The sequence below is a fragment of the Cuculus canorus genome, chromosome 15 (assembly GCF_017976375.1).
Source record: "Cuculus canorus isolate bCucCan1 chromosome 15, bCucCan1.pri, whole genome shotgun sequence".
NCBI lineage: Eukaryota > Metazoa > Chordata > Aves > Cuculiformes > Cuculidae > Cuculus > Cuculus canorus.
In genome coordinates this window covers 9,649,053-9,665,113 of record NC_071415.1, presented here as the reverse complement: position 1 = coordinate 9,665,113, position 16,061 = coordinate 9,649,053, and the positions used below count along the sequence as shown (strand labels likewise).

The 16,061-nt window shown below is 46.0% G+C and overlaps 1 protein-coding gene across 5 annotated transcripts in view; it reads right to left on the bottom strand.

Annotated features, from left to right (window-relative positions):
• CACNA1H (calcium voltage-gated channel subunit alpha1 H) overlaps positions 1-16,061 on the bottom strand; it is a 247,510-nt gene that overhangs the window by 19,627 nt on the left and 211,822 nt on the right. For 4 of the 5 annotated variants that reach the window (XM_054080691.1, XM_054080692.1, XM_054080694.1 and 1 more), the window contains exons 25-29: positions 15,709-15,922; positions 7,256-7,407; positions 5,224-5,333; positions 4,006-4,139; positions 3,357-3,427 (exon numbers count right to left, since the gene is read on the bottom strand). In XM_054080691.1, the coding sequence (XP_053936666.1) occupies positions 3,357-3,427; positions 4,006-4,139; positions 5,224-5,333; positions 7,256-7,407; positions 15,709-15,922 (681 nt within the window). The remainder of the gene's footprint in view (positions 1-3,356; positions 3,428-4,005; positions 4,140-5,223; positions 5,334-7,255; positions 7,408-15,708; positions 15,923-16,061) is intronic. The other variant, XM_054080693.1, reaches the window with a different exon arrangement.

Sequence of the window (16,061 nt, the reverse complement as noted above, 5' to 3'; positions counted from 1 at the left end):
TCATCAATAGGGGATGCTTGATTCCCTAATACTTGGTGTCATTAAAAGAAGATGAAGTGGCTTTTAACAGACTTGTTCAAGTTCAGTACAGAGCGACATGGCTCGTGTTCCACCACGAGCAGGCCACTGCGATCGTAGGGGAGTTTTCGGTCTGTGAATGGCAGGACTGAACTGGTTGATTTAGGACTGGCAATGTCTAAGTGATGAAGTCAGTGCCGCTCGCGCTGGCCCAGCTCTTTTTAGCTGGTAAGTTTAAAGCAGTTGGATTTATTTCAGGTTTACACCAGGGTAGCTGATTTTAGGACTTCATCCTTTAAAGTTCATGACAGATTTAGTTTGTTTTCCAGAAGAGTTTGCCAGGAGGGTACACGATCAGAGCCAAGGCTGGCAGCACCTTTCTAGGTGACCGTGCCCCGCTGCTGGTTCAAGCTCTGGGTCAACAAGCCGTGAAATTGGAAAGCTTGGATTCCTCTTTGAAAATCAGATACTGCCTCAAGGCTGCACACTACGGGGTAAAAGAGCCAGCGCTGCACTGGCACAGATGGTCTACGGCAGAGATGTGGTGATGGATTCACACCATCCCAAACATTTGTTGGGAATTAGAGGAAATGGATGTGGTGGGCAAAGCAGGTGCCATTTTGAGGTAATTCCCTGGCCATTCTGTCTCTCTTCCCTCTCCTCATTTGTTCTCCTCTACTCCATCGTTCTTCTCTACTTCATCTCATTCTTTTCAGAGATGTGGTGGTGGAGAAGATCTTTGAACTGGTAGACACGAGGTTACCATAGGAGGAGAAAGCAGTAGGGTAGGAAGCCTTCCTGCATTGGAAACAGCAGCTCAAGGTCAGTCTGAAGTTCCAGAAGAGGAGACTACACCTGTACCGTGACAGCTTCAATTTTGGATCAAAATGTTCATGTTCCCCCAAGTCTGGGGACAGCTGGATCTCTAAACCCTACTCAAGCTGTATCTGATGCTGAATGAAAACAAATAGGAAGCTGGTGAAAATCACTCAAAAAAAGGAAAGAAAAAGAGTGTGCAATGATAATACCTTGTCATGCCAAGCCCATAAATGGACATTCTACATACACCAGACATAGAATTTTCCCCTAAACCCTAATGAATAAGCATCAAATTAATTTTTCTTGTCACTTAGCAGACACATTCAATGAGGATTTTTCAGCTGCGGTTTTAGGCTGCTAATTAATTGGGGTAGGAACTCTTTCCCTGCCTTTGAAAGGAAAGCTGTAGCTTTATGAAGAGTCATTGTTGTTGGAAAAGTCTCCCCAAACTTCCCTCCTCCTTTGCTGTATTTCACTGGAGGACAAAATGGCATTTTTATCTGCCCAGGATCTTCTTGGAATATCCCTGGGGATTCCCCTTTAGAAGAGACTTTGGTTTGAATATAAACTGCAAAAACACCCCAAGGAGACAAAAAGCCTGGCCTGTGGCCATCCTATTGTTTAGGGAGGAGAGAGAATGAGGAGAGAGACAATATATGCTCTGTAATCACAATGCTTTTGAAAGGAAAAAATAGACACAAATCAAATGCTTTCTTGAAACACCAGAACAGGGGTCAGGCTGGTAAATTCCGTGCTTTAGTCTCAGCCAAAATCCTTCACTGAAAATCTGAATACCAAAGAGTAAATGTCTCAGATTAGAAACATCTTTATGGTAGTGAGGAAAAGCAAGTGGGTCTTTCCAAGAAAAAGTAATTTCCCTTATTTTCTAGTTAATTTTGAATAGATCATGGGTTTCTTTGTACTTAGCAACTAACTCATAGAGGTATTTTTGGGTAATTACATGTACTAGTTCTACCAATCCTCACACGGCCACTTATGCCCTGGAAGACACGTCTACATGGTGTCTGCTTTTGGCCAAGTCAGTGCTATCGTCCCGCTTTTGGGATGTGGTCCCTCTGCAGACAGCTGAAGCTGGACTTGTGCAAAGCATTGGGCACTCTCCTGCATGACATCCTTGTCTCTAAGCTGGAGAGACATGGATTTGATGGATGGACCGCTTGGTGGATAAAGAATTGGATGGATGCCCCATCCCTGGCAGTGTTCAAGGCCAGGTTTGGATGAGGCTTTGAGCCTGATCCAGAGGAAGGTGGCCCTGCCCATGGCAGGGGGTTGGAACTGGATAATTTTTAAGGTCCCTTCCAATCCAAACCATTCTATGATTCTGTGATTAAGAGGTGGCTGCCATCTTCTGAGCATATGGAGCTGGGGCTGAGAGAGGGAGGAGTGTTCATCCCAGGGCACACTCCCCTGCCTTTTACACAGAATGGAGTGGGCTCACTCATAAAGCTCCTTCCAGTGACCCAGCTATGGGATGTTTCCGAAGGTTTGAAAACTAAGGAGTTATCTGACCATGCTTGTGCATCCTAAAAGTGCTTCTGAATTGCCAGCTCAGAGAAGAAGGCTGCAGAATTCCTCTGTCTCATTCTTGGCAGCCTGGCACCTCATATGCCTACTCACGTCTGGGTAAAGCACGGCAATAAATGGTTCCAGTACTGTCTGGTGGGATATAGGGTCCTGGTGATCATGAACACATGAAATGGGAATGTGTATGCAGCTGAGCTGACTATAAAGACTGAAAGATTAAGACTCAGACCGTCAAACCCACAAACTAGCAGAACACAGCTTAAATAGCACAAGATTTTAAAAACAAAGGAACACTAAAATTCTTGGAATTCTTCTGGTATGCTTTAAATCCTTTTGAGGGAGGAGTGCTAGTTAGCAAAAAGTTTCTTTTCTTCTTCTTTCAAATAAATGGATCCATAAAAAAGTGGTCCCAGGAACTGAACACTTGAAGGATCCTTGACAGGATTAAGACTGACAGCATCACTGTTCCTCTTGCAGCTCATGAGAAGATGGTGATTTGAGACCCCACTTCAAGCTTTAAACAGAAACATCTCCCCTATTTGCCTTTTAACTACGCAGCTCCTCTGTCAATAGGTGTCAGTAAACACAATTGTTCCTGTCTCACAAAAAAAACCTGCTGAGCTGGAAGCTGTCTACTTCCAACGCTTTCACCAACAGCTTTCTCTGTCTATCCTTGTGTTTCCTGAACTTGCCAGTGAAATCTCTGTTTTATAAGAGCTCTGCCTACAGCAATCACCTCTCTGTTAACTCTTTTTCCATCATTCTGGCTCTCCTATCTAACACACACTATGTGAGCAGGATATGCCATGCAAAACTCTGCTAACAAAGCAACGGTGGCAGGAGAGAAAGCCGATATCCTCTCCAGGTAGCTTCTAGTAGCCACCAAAAACGATAGCCCAGAGCTGTCCCCAGGCCCGAAAGGCACAGTCCACCGAGGGGAACAAACTTGGCATAGATGAATTCAGAGGGCTTACCTGGGGAAGCGCTTGTACCACCGTGTCCAGGAGAGCTCGCATCCCAGTGGCCATTTTAAGCAGTTTCAGCACTACAATGAGAATCAAACCCTGGTCAGCAGGGGTGGGAATTATCTCAAGCAAAAGCCATAAAGGAAATCTAGATTTAGGTCTTGTAGGGAGGATCTACGTCTCTCTTGCATCTATTAATACAGATGGCAGCAAGCTCTCTGTGTCCTGGCAAAGCCTACAGAACATCCAAACACCCTGACTACTTCCACACCAATTGACGTTATGGACATCAGTAAAACAGACCAAAAGCCAGAAATCCAGTGCACCCTGGCAGGAAAATGGGAGAGTGGTGAGGAGACACTTCCTCAGCGAAGTGCAACATCTCAAGCTCTGATCCTCCCTTCTCCAATGCTTCCCACTCTCGTCAGGTATCAATATAAAAGGTCTGTGACTCCAGGACTGAATCAGAGACCAATTTAAGAAGCTGTTGGGGATACCCATGAAACCCCATCTTGCTTGTCCCCGAATTGACAATTTGCAGTGCATTGTCTGGGTGTTCTCAAGTCAAAATAAAACAGCAGGACTAGAAAAACAAATGGTCAAACCGTTTCCTGACACTTCTGGAGGGATGAGTGGAGACCTACGGAGCAGGCCGTACCTCTTGCTATTCTCAACACCCGCATGATGCGTATTATTGTGGGATTGATGGGCAGTGCAGCATTCATCTCAATTTCCTCCAGTGTGATTCCCACAATTGATAAGAGAACTATGGCCAAATCCAGCTGATTCCACCTAACAAAGAGAGGAAGGACAAAAGAAAAGTAATCATACATGGACAAACATCCAAGAGTATAGAATTATCATTAACAACAAGCCCAGCAAAATCCCCAAATGCCTCTCCTCTCTTATATCGGGGCTCACAATCTTCTACGTGGTACAAAATCAACTCACTGCAGTGGGCACAGACAGCTGCCGAGCCACAACCTGCCACAGGCTGTGACTGGGAAACGTCCTGCCTGCTTCCCAGTCCCTATCATTCCCCTGCTGTCCACTTAAAGTCACACTCAGGGACAAGATACTAGGCTAGAAGGACCTTCAATGTGATGCAATATAGCTGCCCCTGTGTTATGTCACTTGAATTACTCCACCTGAGTATCTTCACTACTTGCAGCCTAACACCATCACTAAAAAGACAGGAAGCTGTGTAGTAACTGAGTGTCTTTCCCTCGCAAGTAATATTGCTGGCAGCAGCTTCCAACCACTCAGTCAGGATAAATGAAGCAAACAAGCTGATCTTGTGGAAAAGTCCAATCTTACCCTGCTCCCCAGCAAGTCATCAGACCACAATGTGCTTTCATCCACGTTTGCTTCAGCTAACTGTGAGGCAGAATAAGATCCGCAGGTCTCTACAGCTGGGATCTGAAGGCATTGGGGCTGTATACAACTACTTTTCTCTTTGCCAAAGGCTTTACAAAGCAAGCAGTTTACCAAAGGACTGGTTTGGACTGCAAAGGAGACTTATTCTGAAGGACCCGGTGATCTTAGGTTGCCAGGTTTACTCTTTTGAGGACTGAATGGACGCCAACAGGTTGTTTCTTACCTCTAAGGTGGTTGAGAGGCAAACACTAGGGGAAAGAACGCATCTAGAATTTTAAAAGACTCCCTGAATTTCTTCTGCAAAGCAGTATCAGCAGTGCTTAGAACTTTTAGTTCCTACACCATAAATTTTGCACACATGGAGAGACAGCCCTTTGCTCTTCCTTGCACACAGCATGTAGTACAATCATAGGAACACTACATTTACTCAGCATCTGGTTTTTGAAGCTGGGACAATATAGCTCTATCCGAAACGCAAATGAGTTTAAAATACCCTTACCTGTCCTTAAAGAACCTTCGAAAACCAAACGCCACCAACTTCAGAACTGCCTCGAACACAAAAACTATGGTGAACACATAGTTGCAGTACTTCAGGGCTTCATCCAGGGACTGAAAAGAGAGACATCGGTTAGACCAGCCCAAACTGTCCTTCCCAAGAGCCCCTGCAGAGGGACAAGGGTGGCACAGGCACAGAGATGCCCTAATAAATATAATAATAAAAACTGCATTAAATTATACAGCAAAACTCAAATAAAGGATGAAAACAAAAACCCCATAAGCACTAACACTAGTTGTGCTAAAAACATCAAGAGCTATCAATCCTCCAACGTTGGTGCACAAATTGTTCAGTCTGGGTAAGAGAGAGAATTTTTACCCCTTCTCCATCTAACAAAGCTTACTTTTTCTGTCTAGCCTTGGGTAGACTTGATGGATCATTGCTTTTAGTCCGGCATGGCAATCCTTAGGACAATGGCTTTGCTTAAAACATTCTGAATAATAACTAATGCCGGAGACAGATTAAATGTTGCCTTCTTGAAAAATTTTACATCTCTAGAGCAGGGCAAAGTATGTCCATATTTGGTGCAATGTTCACGCTCTCTATAGAGCTGCTCTCGGAAGTCAGGAATCCGCAGTGTTTATACTTTAAGATGATGAATATTTATAACAGATTTCATTGGGACTGTAGGCCAAAATAGCAAAAGAATCTTCCTGGGACCTTAAAATAGATAGTTGCAGAGTGAAACAGCTCTTTGGTTGGGCAGGGATTTGGGGAGAGGAGGGAAGAAAGGGGAATTTAGTGAAGCGTAGCCTCTTGCAATAAGAAAATGACAACAGTGAACATCAAACCAGACACAACTGGAAATAAAATACAATAGAGGGGTCTGCAAAGCAACATCTGATTTGTTGACAGAAGAAGCCTCAGGAAAACCCCCCTCGTCACATTTGTGTGATGATTGCTTTGCTGACCCCACATGTGGGAGGCCATGCATTGAATTTTTGGGAACAAGAGCTGGACATTTTTCAGATGTTGGCATTTTTCAATGCACAATCATCCCTACTTTTCCTCCAGTGCCTACAATAAAATGGCAACTTAATAGACAATTTCCTATTTGATCTGAAGCACACTGCCTAAGCCTGACTTCTCGCATCACTGGCGATGCTTTGCATTCAGATTTACACCTCTGTGTTTTACATGAATATAAAACAAGTATAAATAAGATCTAATCTGAATAAATAACATTTACATGAGAAACAAAGGCTGTTATGCAAAGGAATTACAGGGACAGAACAGCACAGAGTCAGCTGGCGTAAAAGACACACGCGTTACCCTGTGGTTTGGTGCACCTCTGGCTTAGCTTCCAGGAAGCATTTGCAGGTTACCTGGCAGACCATGCAATGTCAGGAAAGTAAACACTGATCTTGGAGCTCCATGAATGGTAAAGCGATGGAAGATTAATATTTGCAGCAAATAGACAGGCTATGTGATTTATGCCAAAGGTTTTCTTCAGGAAGATGGATTTTATGATACATAAAGAAAAGAAGAGCTGGGCTTAAGAGTTGGTTTCTGCTGAATTCATTGAGGAAAGAAAACGTTGCTCTGCAAACATTAACCGTTACGTTTGTGTTTGTTAATGGAATATTCTAAAATCCTGGACTGTTTTACAGTTTGAGGGTCAGTCACGGCTGGGATCAGGAGATGAAATATTTAGATGGGTCTTTTCCCAGTAAAAGTTTAGTTCACTCCCCATTATCCTTATTCTCTGTTTTTTTTCACGCTGGAACAGAGAAGTCAAGCTTTTGGCTGAAGCAAGTGCCTCCCGAATGGCAGAGCCGGCCTAGAGTTAGTTAGATGGATTGCAGCTGCTATGTCTGGAGCTTGCTCAGGCTCTCAGACACCAGGGAATGGTCCCAGGGAAGCAGGACTGGCTGCAGACCTCACTGGCCAATGGCATCCCAAAGGTGGTCCTCAGGTCCTCTGCTACCCCACACTGCTGTGTTTCACGGCCAGCTCATCGACGGGAGGCTCTTACCTTTGGCTGGTTGTAGTGCTCCATTGACATAGTGATGACATTGACCCCGATGATGAACGTGATGAAGAGGTCAAGGTAGTGGCTGGTGCAGAGGGTGTGAATGTACTTCCGTGCTGGTGAATAGTCAGCGTAGTAAGGCCTACGCTGGGCTTCTGCAGGAAAAAAACAAAGAAAGGCAACACAATGAATGCAGGCCCTGCTGCACGGTTGGCAGCCACCGCAACGTGGCCTGTGGGTCACATCTTACACATGCAGGGCAAAGCCTTTGGGAGAACCGACTCCAGCAAGCTAAGTCAAATGGCCGAGTCCTTCTACCTAGCAGTGATGCCTTCAAGAACTGTAGTGGGGTTATCAGGTTGTGCCAAACCTCTCGTGCCTTGCAGAAGGGACCTCTACGGCTTTGACAACCAGGTCCTTTTTTGTCCCAGGGGTGATCCGTTGCTACTGCTTTGTTCCAGGAAAACCCTTTCACTTAATAGGACTCCCGTCACAAACCACAAAGGGCGAGAAGCAGGATGGAAATGAGACCCAAAGCCAAGACAAAAGCTTCAAAGCCAGCAAAGCCCCAGCTGCAGTTTAGAGGGAGGGCTGAGGGCAGGTCTCATCACTCTGATATAGAATCATAGAACAGTTTGGTTTGGAAGAAACCTTAGAGATCATCTAATTTCAACCCCCCTGCTATGAGCAGTCCAAATATTCATCTCTCCTAATCCTGCTGATGCCAGGCATGCTCCGTGTAAGTAAGAGAAGAACATAACCTGAGAAAAGCTTCTGTTAGAGAAGGCTTTTGGCGTATTTTAAAGGTCTATGGAAAACATAGCGATGCCTGTGGCAAAGTAGGACACATGCGTGAGGGTTAGTAGCACACAGGATAGCATCAACAGCAATGGAGTGGGGCACTCAGCATTTGTCTTGACAAAGACTGGCAGCACAAGCTCCTCTGGAAACATAAGACCAAAGGCATGTTTGCTTCTAAAAAACCATTCAGGCTATGACCACATGAATCTTACATCTCTGCCTCCGGTCATGACTCCCTTATTCTCTTTGAAATGGGGAAACATCCTCACATGAGCAAGTTCCCAGTGCTGTTTCAAGGAGAGCGTTTGGACACCGCCTTGGAACTGAATTGTATTTACTGTGTGTGTCTCTCTTAAATGAGACTGTGACCACGAGATTGCTGTGGGCGCTTGCATAGAGTCGAATTCTTTTCAAACTTAAGAAATGTAAATGTTCCAAGTGCGTACTTAAGGCTAAAGTCAGCACTACTGTAGATTCTGCAAGTGGCAGAGATGTGTTAGGTCACAGCAGGTCTGTTCTTAATAGAGAGATCCTTTTGCAAATGGTTCAGAAAATTCAGCTTCAAATGCATGAGGAGCTGGGAGAAAGGAGTTGGCTTCACCTTAACAATGAGGGAAATAGGTTCAAAAGTACTCGGTGACCTTCTGAAATACTTTTCCCACTCCTCTCCTCTTGCTAATATCTTTCAGATGGAGCGAATCTTGAAATGTGTGGGTTTTTTTTCCTGGTAGTGCAACTGATGCCAGATTAGAGTCCACAACCCTAAAATAAACTGGATAAAGGGAAACTGAATCTGCCGCTCCCTTTCAACTACATTTTTTTTCTGGTAGTTAAAAGCGGAGTGGAGGTATTTGGAAAACATTTCCTTCTGACTGGGGTCACATAGACTTACTTTTCTGCTAATGGGTGTGGAAAAACAAGATGAAAGCAAATGTAATTGGTTTTGAATACATTTTTCTGTTGCTTTCATGTGCCCTAGTCCTACCAGTCATCTCAGACTGGCCGGGCTGCCTTTGCCACTGAGCTCAGCTCATCCTCCCATGTGTCTAAAAAAAAAAAATAAATAATAAAAACATTGCAGTATAATATTTAAGTTTGTACAATGTGCCTTTGTGTGTATTCAGAATTACAACATACTTTTTGTTTTTTTGAAATGTCTTCTTGGGAATGCAAGAAATCAGCTTGTTGGGAGGTCTGAGAATACCCCAAACATTCAAACTATTTATTAATGACTCGTGGTCGATTAATGGCTCTCAGGACAACATTAGCAGTGATGGGCAGTGTATGAGTGCACACTTTACAGAACAGGCTGTAGGTGACTGCAATTACTCTCTAATCCGCCTAAATGCAGCCATTGATTAACTACTCAGCAAAAGATCAGGTGTTTATTATATTTTATAAACTACTTATGGAATTGAAAAGCATAATCGCAAGAAGACATTTTCCACTGTAGAGCTGCTGAACAGAAAACCTTCTAAGCTGCCTGTCAGCAACACAGTGCTCCCTTTACCTGGGCTGGGTAAAAAACAGCAAGGAGGAACCACCCAGACACAAAGGTGGGTCTGTTTTATTGTGTGGAAGTGTCTCAGAGGTCTGTGTAGTCAGTCAGTGCTCAGCCCTGGCTATGCCTGGTTAACTGGTTGCTCAGAAAACTTGGGATAGGTTTAACTTGAGCTGGGATGAGGGAGCTCTAGGCAATGCCTTGCTCGTTTAGGATGCGCTACCTTCCTGAAGCCAAGTTAACAGATGAAAAAGAAACTTCTCCTGGGGGAAAACACACAAGGACAGTCTGGGATAGAAGTTGACAATGCTTCGAAACACATGCAACAACACTGTCATGCTCAGCACAGTAACCCATGCAATGTCCATTAGAGGAGATACCGCTCATGCGAGGCCAATGGTAGTGAGCAGGGTGTGCAGGAAGGACAGGCCAACGTCTGCTCTCGGCAGTGCTGGCGTTAGGCTGGGCTGAGCCCGTGAAGGCAGAGGGGTTGCAGCAGGGTGAAAGCGGTGAGAGATCAGCCACACAGCTTCGCTGCAGCTCTGACCCTCTCTGAGCAGGAAGGAGGCTGCATTTCAGAGCTCCAAGCTCTGCTGGGTCACTGTTCATCTCCAGCCCCTTTAGGAGCAGGAGTTTTACTTCAGTCAACGGCACAACAAGCGGCTCTAGCCTCCTTTCAGTTCATACACGCATTTCTACTTCTTAGTGAGAATATACTACGTTTGGGTGTAATTGTTCACTGCACACAGCTGCTGCTACAGCCTGCTCGACCAGAGACGTGGAGTCTACAGGAGAACCTGCATGGGGAGAACAGTGGACCATGGGGATGGGGGCACAGCAAACTGGGGAGCACTAGTACACCATTAATTACAGCAGGCAAAATGTAACCTGTGCCTGGTTTTTTCCAGGGAAATGGTTTCTGGGATGAAACTCCAAAGAGCCCACTAGCAGACTGATATCAAACACAGACAAGTATCCCTTCAGCTTCGGTAGAAATGCAAGAGGGAAAGGAGAAACAACCAAACATATGCAAAAGGCAAACCATAATCCTTTCTTGCCCCGGCTTCTGGATGTTGGCTAATGCTTGAATCTCACCCCTCTGAAGAGTATTTAATCTTCTTTGCTTGTGATTCTGCTGACATGAAAATTAATGAAGCACTGTCTCCTAGCTTAAAAGCATTTAGGTTGGCATTACAATCACAAGCTACAGCTCCTCCATTATTCTCCTCTGCATGAAACATTAGCAAGCCTTAATGGGTTTATATGCATGCTTGGCACAGAGCAGCTCTGTACCTGCAGCTGCCTGGAAAAATAAGCAAGATGGTTTGATAATTCCCTAGTTGGAAATACTAAACACTCAGATATGCAGCGCCCAAAATGTTAGTTATAGCTCAAATGTTTCTGCTGGATACAAAGATGGTTGTGGCACTGAGAGGACGGATCAATTTACAAACCACTGTGTGCTGCCCACAGATTGCTCACCCCTAGAGAGAAAGGCTTCCAGGCAGAGCTCTGAAAGGTGTCTCTGGTGGGTCTTAAAATGAAACTGGTCTCTCCCTTCTACAAACCCCACATGCTCAGCTCTGTGTTGGGAAATGCCTCACAGAAACTCTCCTACAGAGTGGAAATCAAGAAAATACACCTGCCTCTTCTCAGTTCTTGGGGTCTTCCCAGGGACCAGCGACTCGGTGACGCTACTGAAAGGCACTCTCTGCCTCTCCTGGGCTGTGTCAGGCATTTCCAGCTTTCCCAGCACTGCTTTCGGCACGCAGTGTCACACAGACGGCGCTTACAGCCTTTGAAGCCCAGGGTACTGCCTACGTTTGACCTGACACCACGCTCTGCCCAGCGGGCCAGTGGCTGCTGGCTGCACAGCAGATAGGGGTGGCTTGGATTTGGCCCCGTATCCTGAAGGCAGAGATCAAGCTGATCCATGTGGTTTTAATCAAAAAAATTTAATCTGGGGAGGCTGGTTTCAGTCTGTGTCTTCTAAGGACCTCATTAAAAGGTTAGGAGCTGCAGGATTATTAAATTACATTTATTTCCATAGCAGGTAGAGTGGATGGGGGCAGGGACCGCGTCAGAAAAATATTCTAGTTTGTCTTGAATTTTTACCTTCACATGAAAAGTACTCTGTGCAGCTCTACCTCTAAAACCACATCAAATGCATTTCTATGGTGTACTCAATGCCCTGTCCTCTTTCCTCATGTGAGCAGAGTTAATTAGCAAAACCAGTGCCCTCTTTCAGTGCTGGCCATGGCTGCAGATCAGTTTAGAGCAGCTGAGTTTATAGCAGCCCAGTCATGAAGGCTGGGCACAGCTGCGATGCCTTGGTGATATGCTGGGTCACAGAATCATAGAGCGGTTTGGGTTGGAAGGGACCTTTAAGGTCATCCAGTCCAACCTCTCGTCAATAAGCAGGGACATCCTCAACTCAGTGAGGCTGCTCAGAGCCCCGTCCAACCTGACCTTGAATTCCAGGGGGAGGGGGTACCTACAGGCTCTCTGGGCAACCTGTGCCAGTGCTTCACCACCCTCATTATACAAAAATTCTTCCTTCTATCTAGTCTAAATCTACCCTTTTTTAGTTTAAAACCATCATCAATCATCCTACTGAAACAGGCCCTGCTAAAAAGTTTGTCCTCATCTTTCTTATAAGACCCCTTTAAGTCCTGAAAGGCTTCAGTAAGGTCTGCCTGGAACCTTCTCTTCTCCAGGCTGAATAACCCCAACTTTCTCAACCCGTTTTCATAGGAGAGTGTCAATGAACTCCACCGATGGTGCCTTGAGTGATGCTTGTCAGAGGAGGAGAGAGAATCAAAGCTTGCTGACAAGCAGTCCCAATTCCTTCACAAAACTGACCCTCAGATGGGAAACAAAATGTTTTGGAAAGTTGTCTGAGAGTAGAGTTATGGGCTGAGAGGGACCTTCCTGCCGGGCTCAAGAAAGGCGTGAAAAGTACCCCTAAATGAGGTGTGACAATTCCCCTTCCCACCTGCGTGGGGTCTAATCAAGGAGCTATGTCCTGCTGCAGGGCTGTGTCTTCCACAGAGCAATCCCTCTGCCAGGCTCATAGCTCTGCAAACAGGGTTCAAATCCTCGACCCAGCCTGCAGAGCCTGGGATTCATACCCAAAGCCTGCTTGGATGGGACCATCCAGGCACTGATAAGCTGAGGCTCAACTCATTTCCAAGCTTACAATGGCTCAATGGAGCATTTCTGTGTGTGCAGGTACCTACAGATGCCCAAAAACCTCAATACACAGAAACACACAGGGCTGCTGCACGCAAAGGACATTACAGACAGGAGACAGGACACAAATACAAGATGCCAAGCAGACAGGGCGAGTCCACATGGGTGGGTGTTGCTCAGATAGTGCATCTGTTAGCTACGCAGGATTTTACTCTTGTTAACAGCCCTAATTCTTCCTCCCCTTAGGGTCTCTTCAGGCCAAATGCTGGAAAAGGCAACTGAAATATAAGCAGGGCTCTCTCTACGCTCCCCGGCGTAGGCTTCTTGCTCCTCCACAAAATTACTGGTCTCCTGTGCCCATCCTGCACATCCTGGCCTCAGCCTCTCCTCCGCGTGGGTGAGACACGGCGCTGGGGCACACTGAGAGCTGGTCAGCCCACCATCACCGTGTAGCATCCATACCTGCACGTGCACACCAACACCCTCCCACCGAGACTCTGCCACGCACGGCACCAACCACACCTCACATCTTTCTGAGTCTGCCACATTTTTTCACCAAATCCATCGTCTTCTGTATTACCCAGGAGGTGAAAACTCCTCCAATTTAAATTAAAAAAAACAACCCCAACATTACAACATAAATAGTAGTCATAGAAAAAGTGTATCAGGTATGTGATTTCACCTTGTTATCAACTTAAATGTCAACCTGTCCAGGTTGAACAGAAGCAGGTAGGATACCTCAGAGCCAGACGATCTGAGATAACCTCCTGGAAGCCCAGCACACGGGCAAACTTTTAGCCTCTCAGTTGCTATATTGGACTTGATTGCCTTCCAGAAAGCTGTCTTCCTCCCCGCGCGCTCTCGTGAAATGTTACAACCCACATCTGTGCAATGCCTGGGTCTGTGGTCTAACATATGTCCTTGACTCTATCCTTCGAGATAGCTGGATAAAAAGGGGGCAAAGTAACAACGTCCATCACTTTGACAGGGACTGGCTCTCTTCAGTGTCTAAGCAGTGGGCCACAGACAGGCTTGGAATAAGATTTACTTACTATTCAGGAAGAGCAACTGGCTGTGGTTAAGCTATCCCTCCTTACCTGTGCCCCAGTGTGTTTTCCCTAAGGATGCTTAATGCTTTTTGTAAATAAGCTTTTTTATTTTTTTTGCATATAAACTGAGCTTATCTGAAAGTCTTCTTGGGTGAGCACATTGAGGTAGAAATACTGCACAAGCAGGAGGACTTGACAGCCTGAAATTGATTTCTCTTACTGTGCCGGGAATGCTGCCTTCAGGATTTCCACTTCTAATCCTAGCTGGAACCTCAAACTTAAAAAAAAAAAAAACCAAAATGGGAAAAGGGACATGAAATTGCATTTGAAGTCTTCTAAATCTCTGAAGATTCAATGTCTGTTTGCAGCTGGCTGGTTTGATCTAGATTTCATTTTAAACCAGCTAGTTAACTCACAACTAGCTAAAATGAAATGGGCTTGGCCTTCACTGGGGTGTCAGGTCAGTCTGTCATTACCGCCCTGCGGAGACCATGGTGCAGACCATTCAGTGCTGAGGTCTCCCATGGCTCCAATAAAGAGGACCAAAAGAGCAGGAGAGGAGCTGTGAGGGATACAGCTGTCTCTTTTTTGACTCAAGCATGGAGGAAACTGGCTGGGATTTCTACAAGCAAAGCCTCGGACTGCTCCGTCCTTAGAGCCAGGCAAAGGACGATTCAATCGTATGGCATTTTTCACAACTGAAAATGGTTACCTATGACTTGATGTTAAGGAAACAACAAGCCATTTGTCACAATGACATATTAAGTCCTTACAGGAGATTACAGAGGGCACCACAGTGCTAGGCGAAGAGCCACAGGACTGCGGCGGCCAGCAGGGCCAGAAGCAATCAAGCCTTACCATTGACGAAGCTCATCTTTGATCACAGTGGCCAAGCCATGTTCCCTCACTTCTAAAAAGTGCTTGCCAGAACCTAAGGCAGGCTACCCCCGTTCACTAAAACTGGCTGGGAAGTCGGTGTGGCTGGTTTCCCGTCAGTTTCCCTGGGAATATCTACCAGATGCTATAGGCAGCTTGTTCCTGGTGGAACCTGCCAAGGAGTAGTGGAGGCGAGAATTAATACATGAGAAACCCTGGGAAGTTTTGGGTCTGGAAAGAAGCACGAGCTCAGGTGTTTTTGTGGTCTGGTTTGATGGTCCCTACAAGATCCACTATGAAGCAGATTTCAGATAAATACCATTGCACCCTAACGGCGCGGCATCTGCCCCGTATTTCCATGTAGACTGTTTGCAAGGACAAACTGAGTCCCAGCACATTGCTCAGCAGTGAAGGGCTCCCCAGCCTGTGATGGGGCAAGCATCTCTTGTAATGGACGTTTTCCAGAGAGGAATCTTCTGGCCAGCCCCATCTCGGGGCTCCCTTCCTCTCCCCAGGGCTGTGGGCTGGTTCATGCCCTCATGCAGCATGTTTGTGGCATGCGGGGCCATGCGCTAGGACTCTAAAAAGCATTGCAATTATTTTGTCCAAGAAAAGAATTAATAATGAAACCACCACCATCACCAGATGCAAGCGGCACATTAAGCCACGGGGCCACCCTTGGGACTGGCCTTCACACGCACGGTCAGCATTGCGGCTGTTTACTCACTGCGTCCCTCAGCCACACCGCAAGCTCCTGCTCGGTGCCTGGGACACCTTTGCTTTGCAGAGTGTGACAGACAACTCTGCTTGGAGGAGGATTTTCTCCCCAGCCAAGTAAACAGGTAATGCTATACATTAGGCTTGCAGAGGACAATTCCAGGGTGTTGACAACCCAAGACTTAAGGTACCGCCAAAGAGGTAATGAAACAAAACAGCCTCTTGAATCCCATGGAAACAAAACCAAAGAAAAACGAAAGTCTTGCTTTGGGAGCAGGCAGGGCTCAGAAAGATTTTGGTTTGTAACGCAGTCTACCGACCAGACAGGTATATCTCCTTACTCCTGCGCTTTTTCTCCAAGCGTCTCAGCCGCTTCTCCTCTCGACGCCGGGCCTCCTCCGCCTCCTGGTGCTGTCGGCACTTGTGAAAGTTCTCCACCACCACCCCTACAAACATGTTGAGCACGAAGAAGCTGACGATGAGCAGGAAGGAGATGAAGTAGAGAAGCATCCAAGGGTTATGGTTCTGGATGGGCTGGTGAGGTGGGGAATTAAAAAAACAAAAAAGAAGAGAAACAGCATAGGCAAGATGTGTGTAAGTCAGGATATTGGGCACTCCGGAGCAACAAGACAGCACAGGACTCTTTTGTGGGGAGGAGGAGAGGGAGGAATTA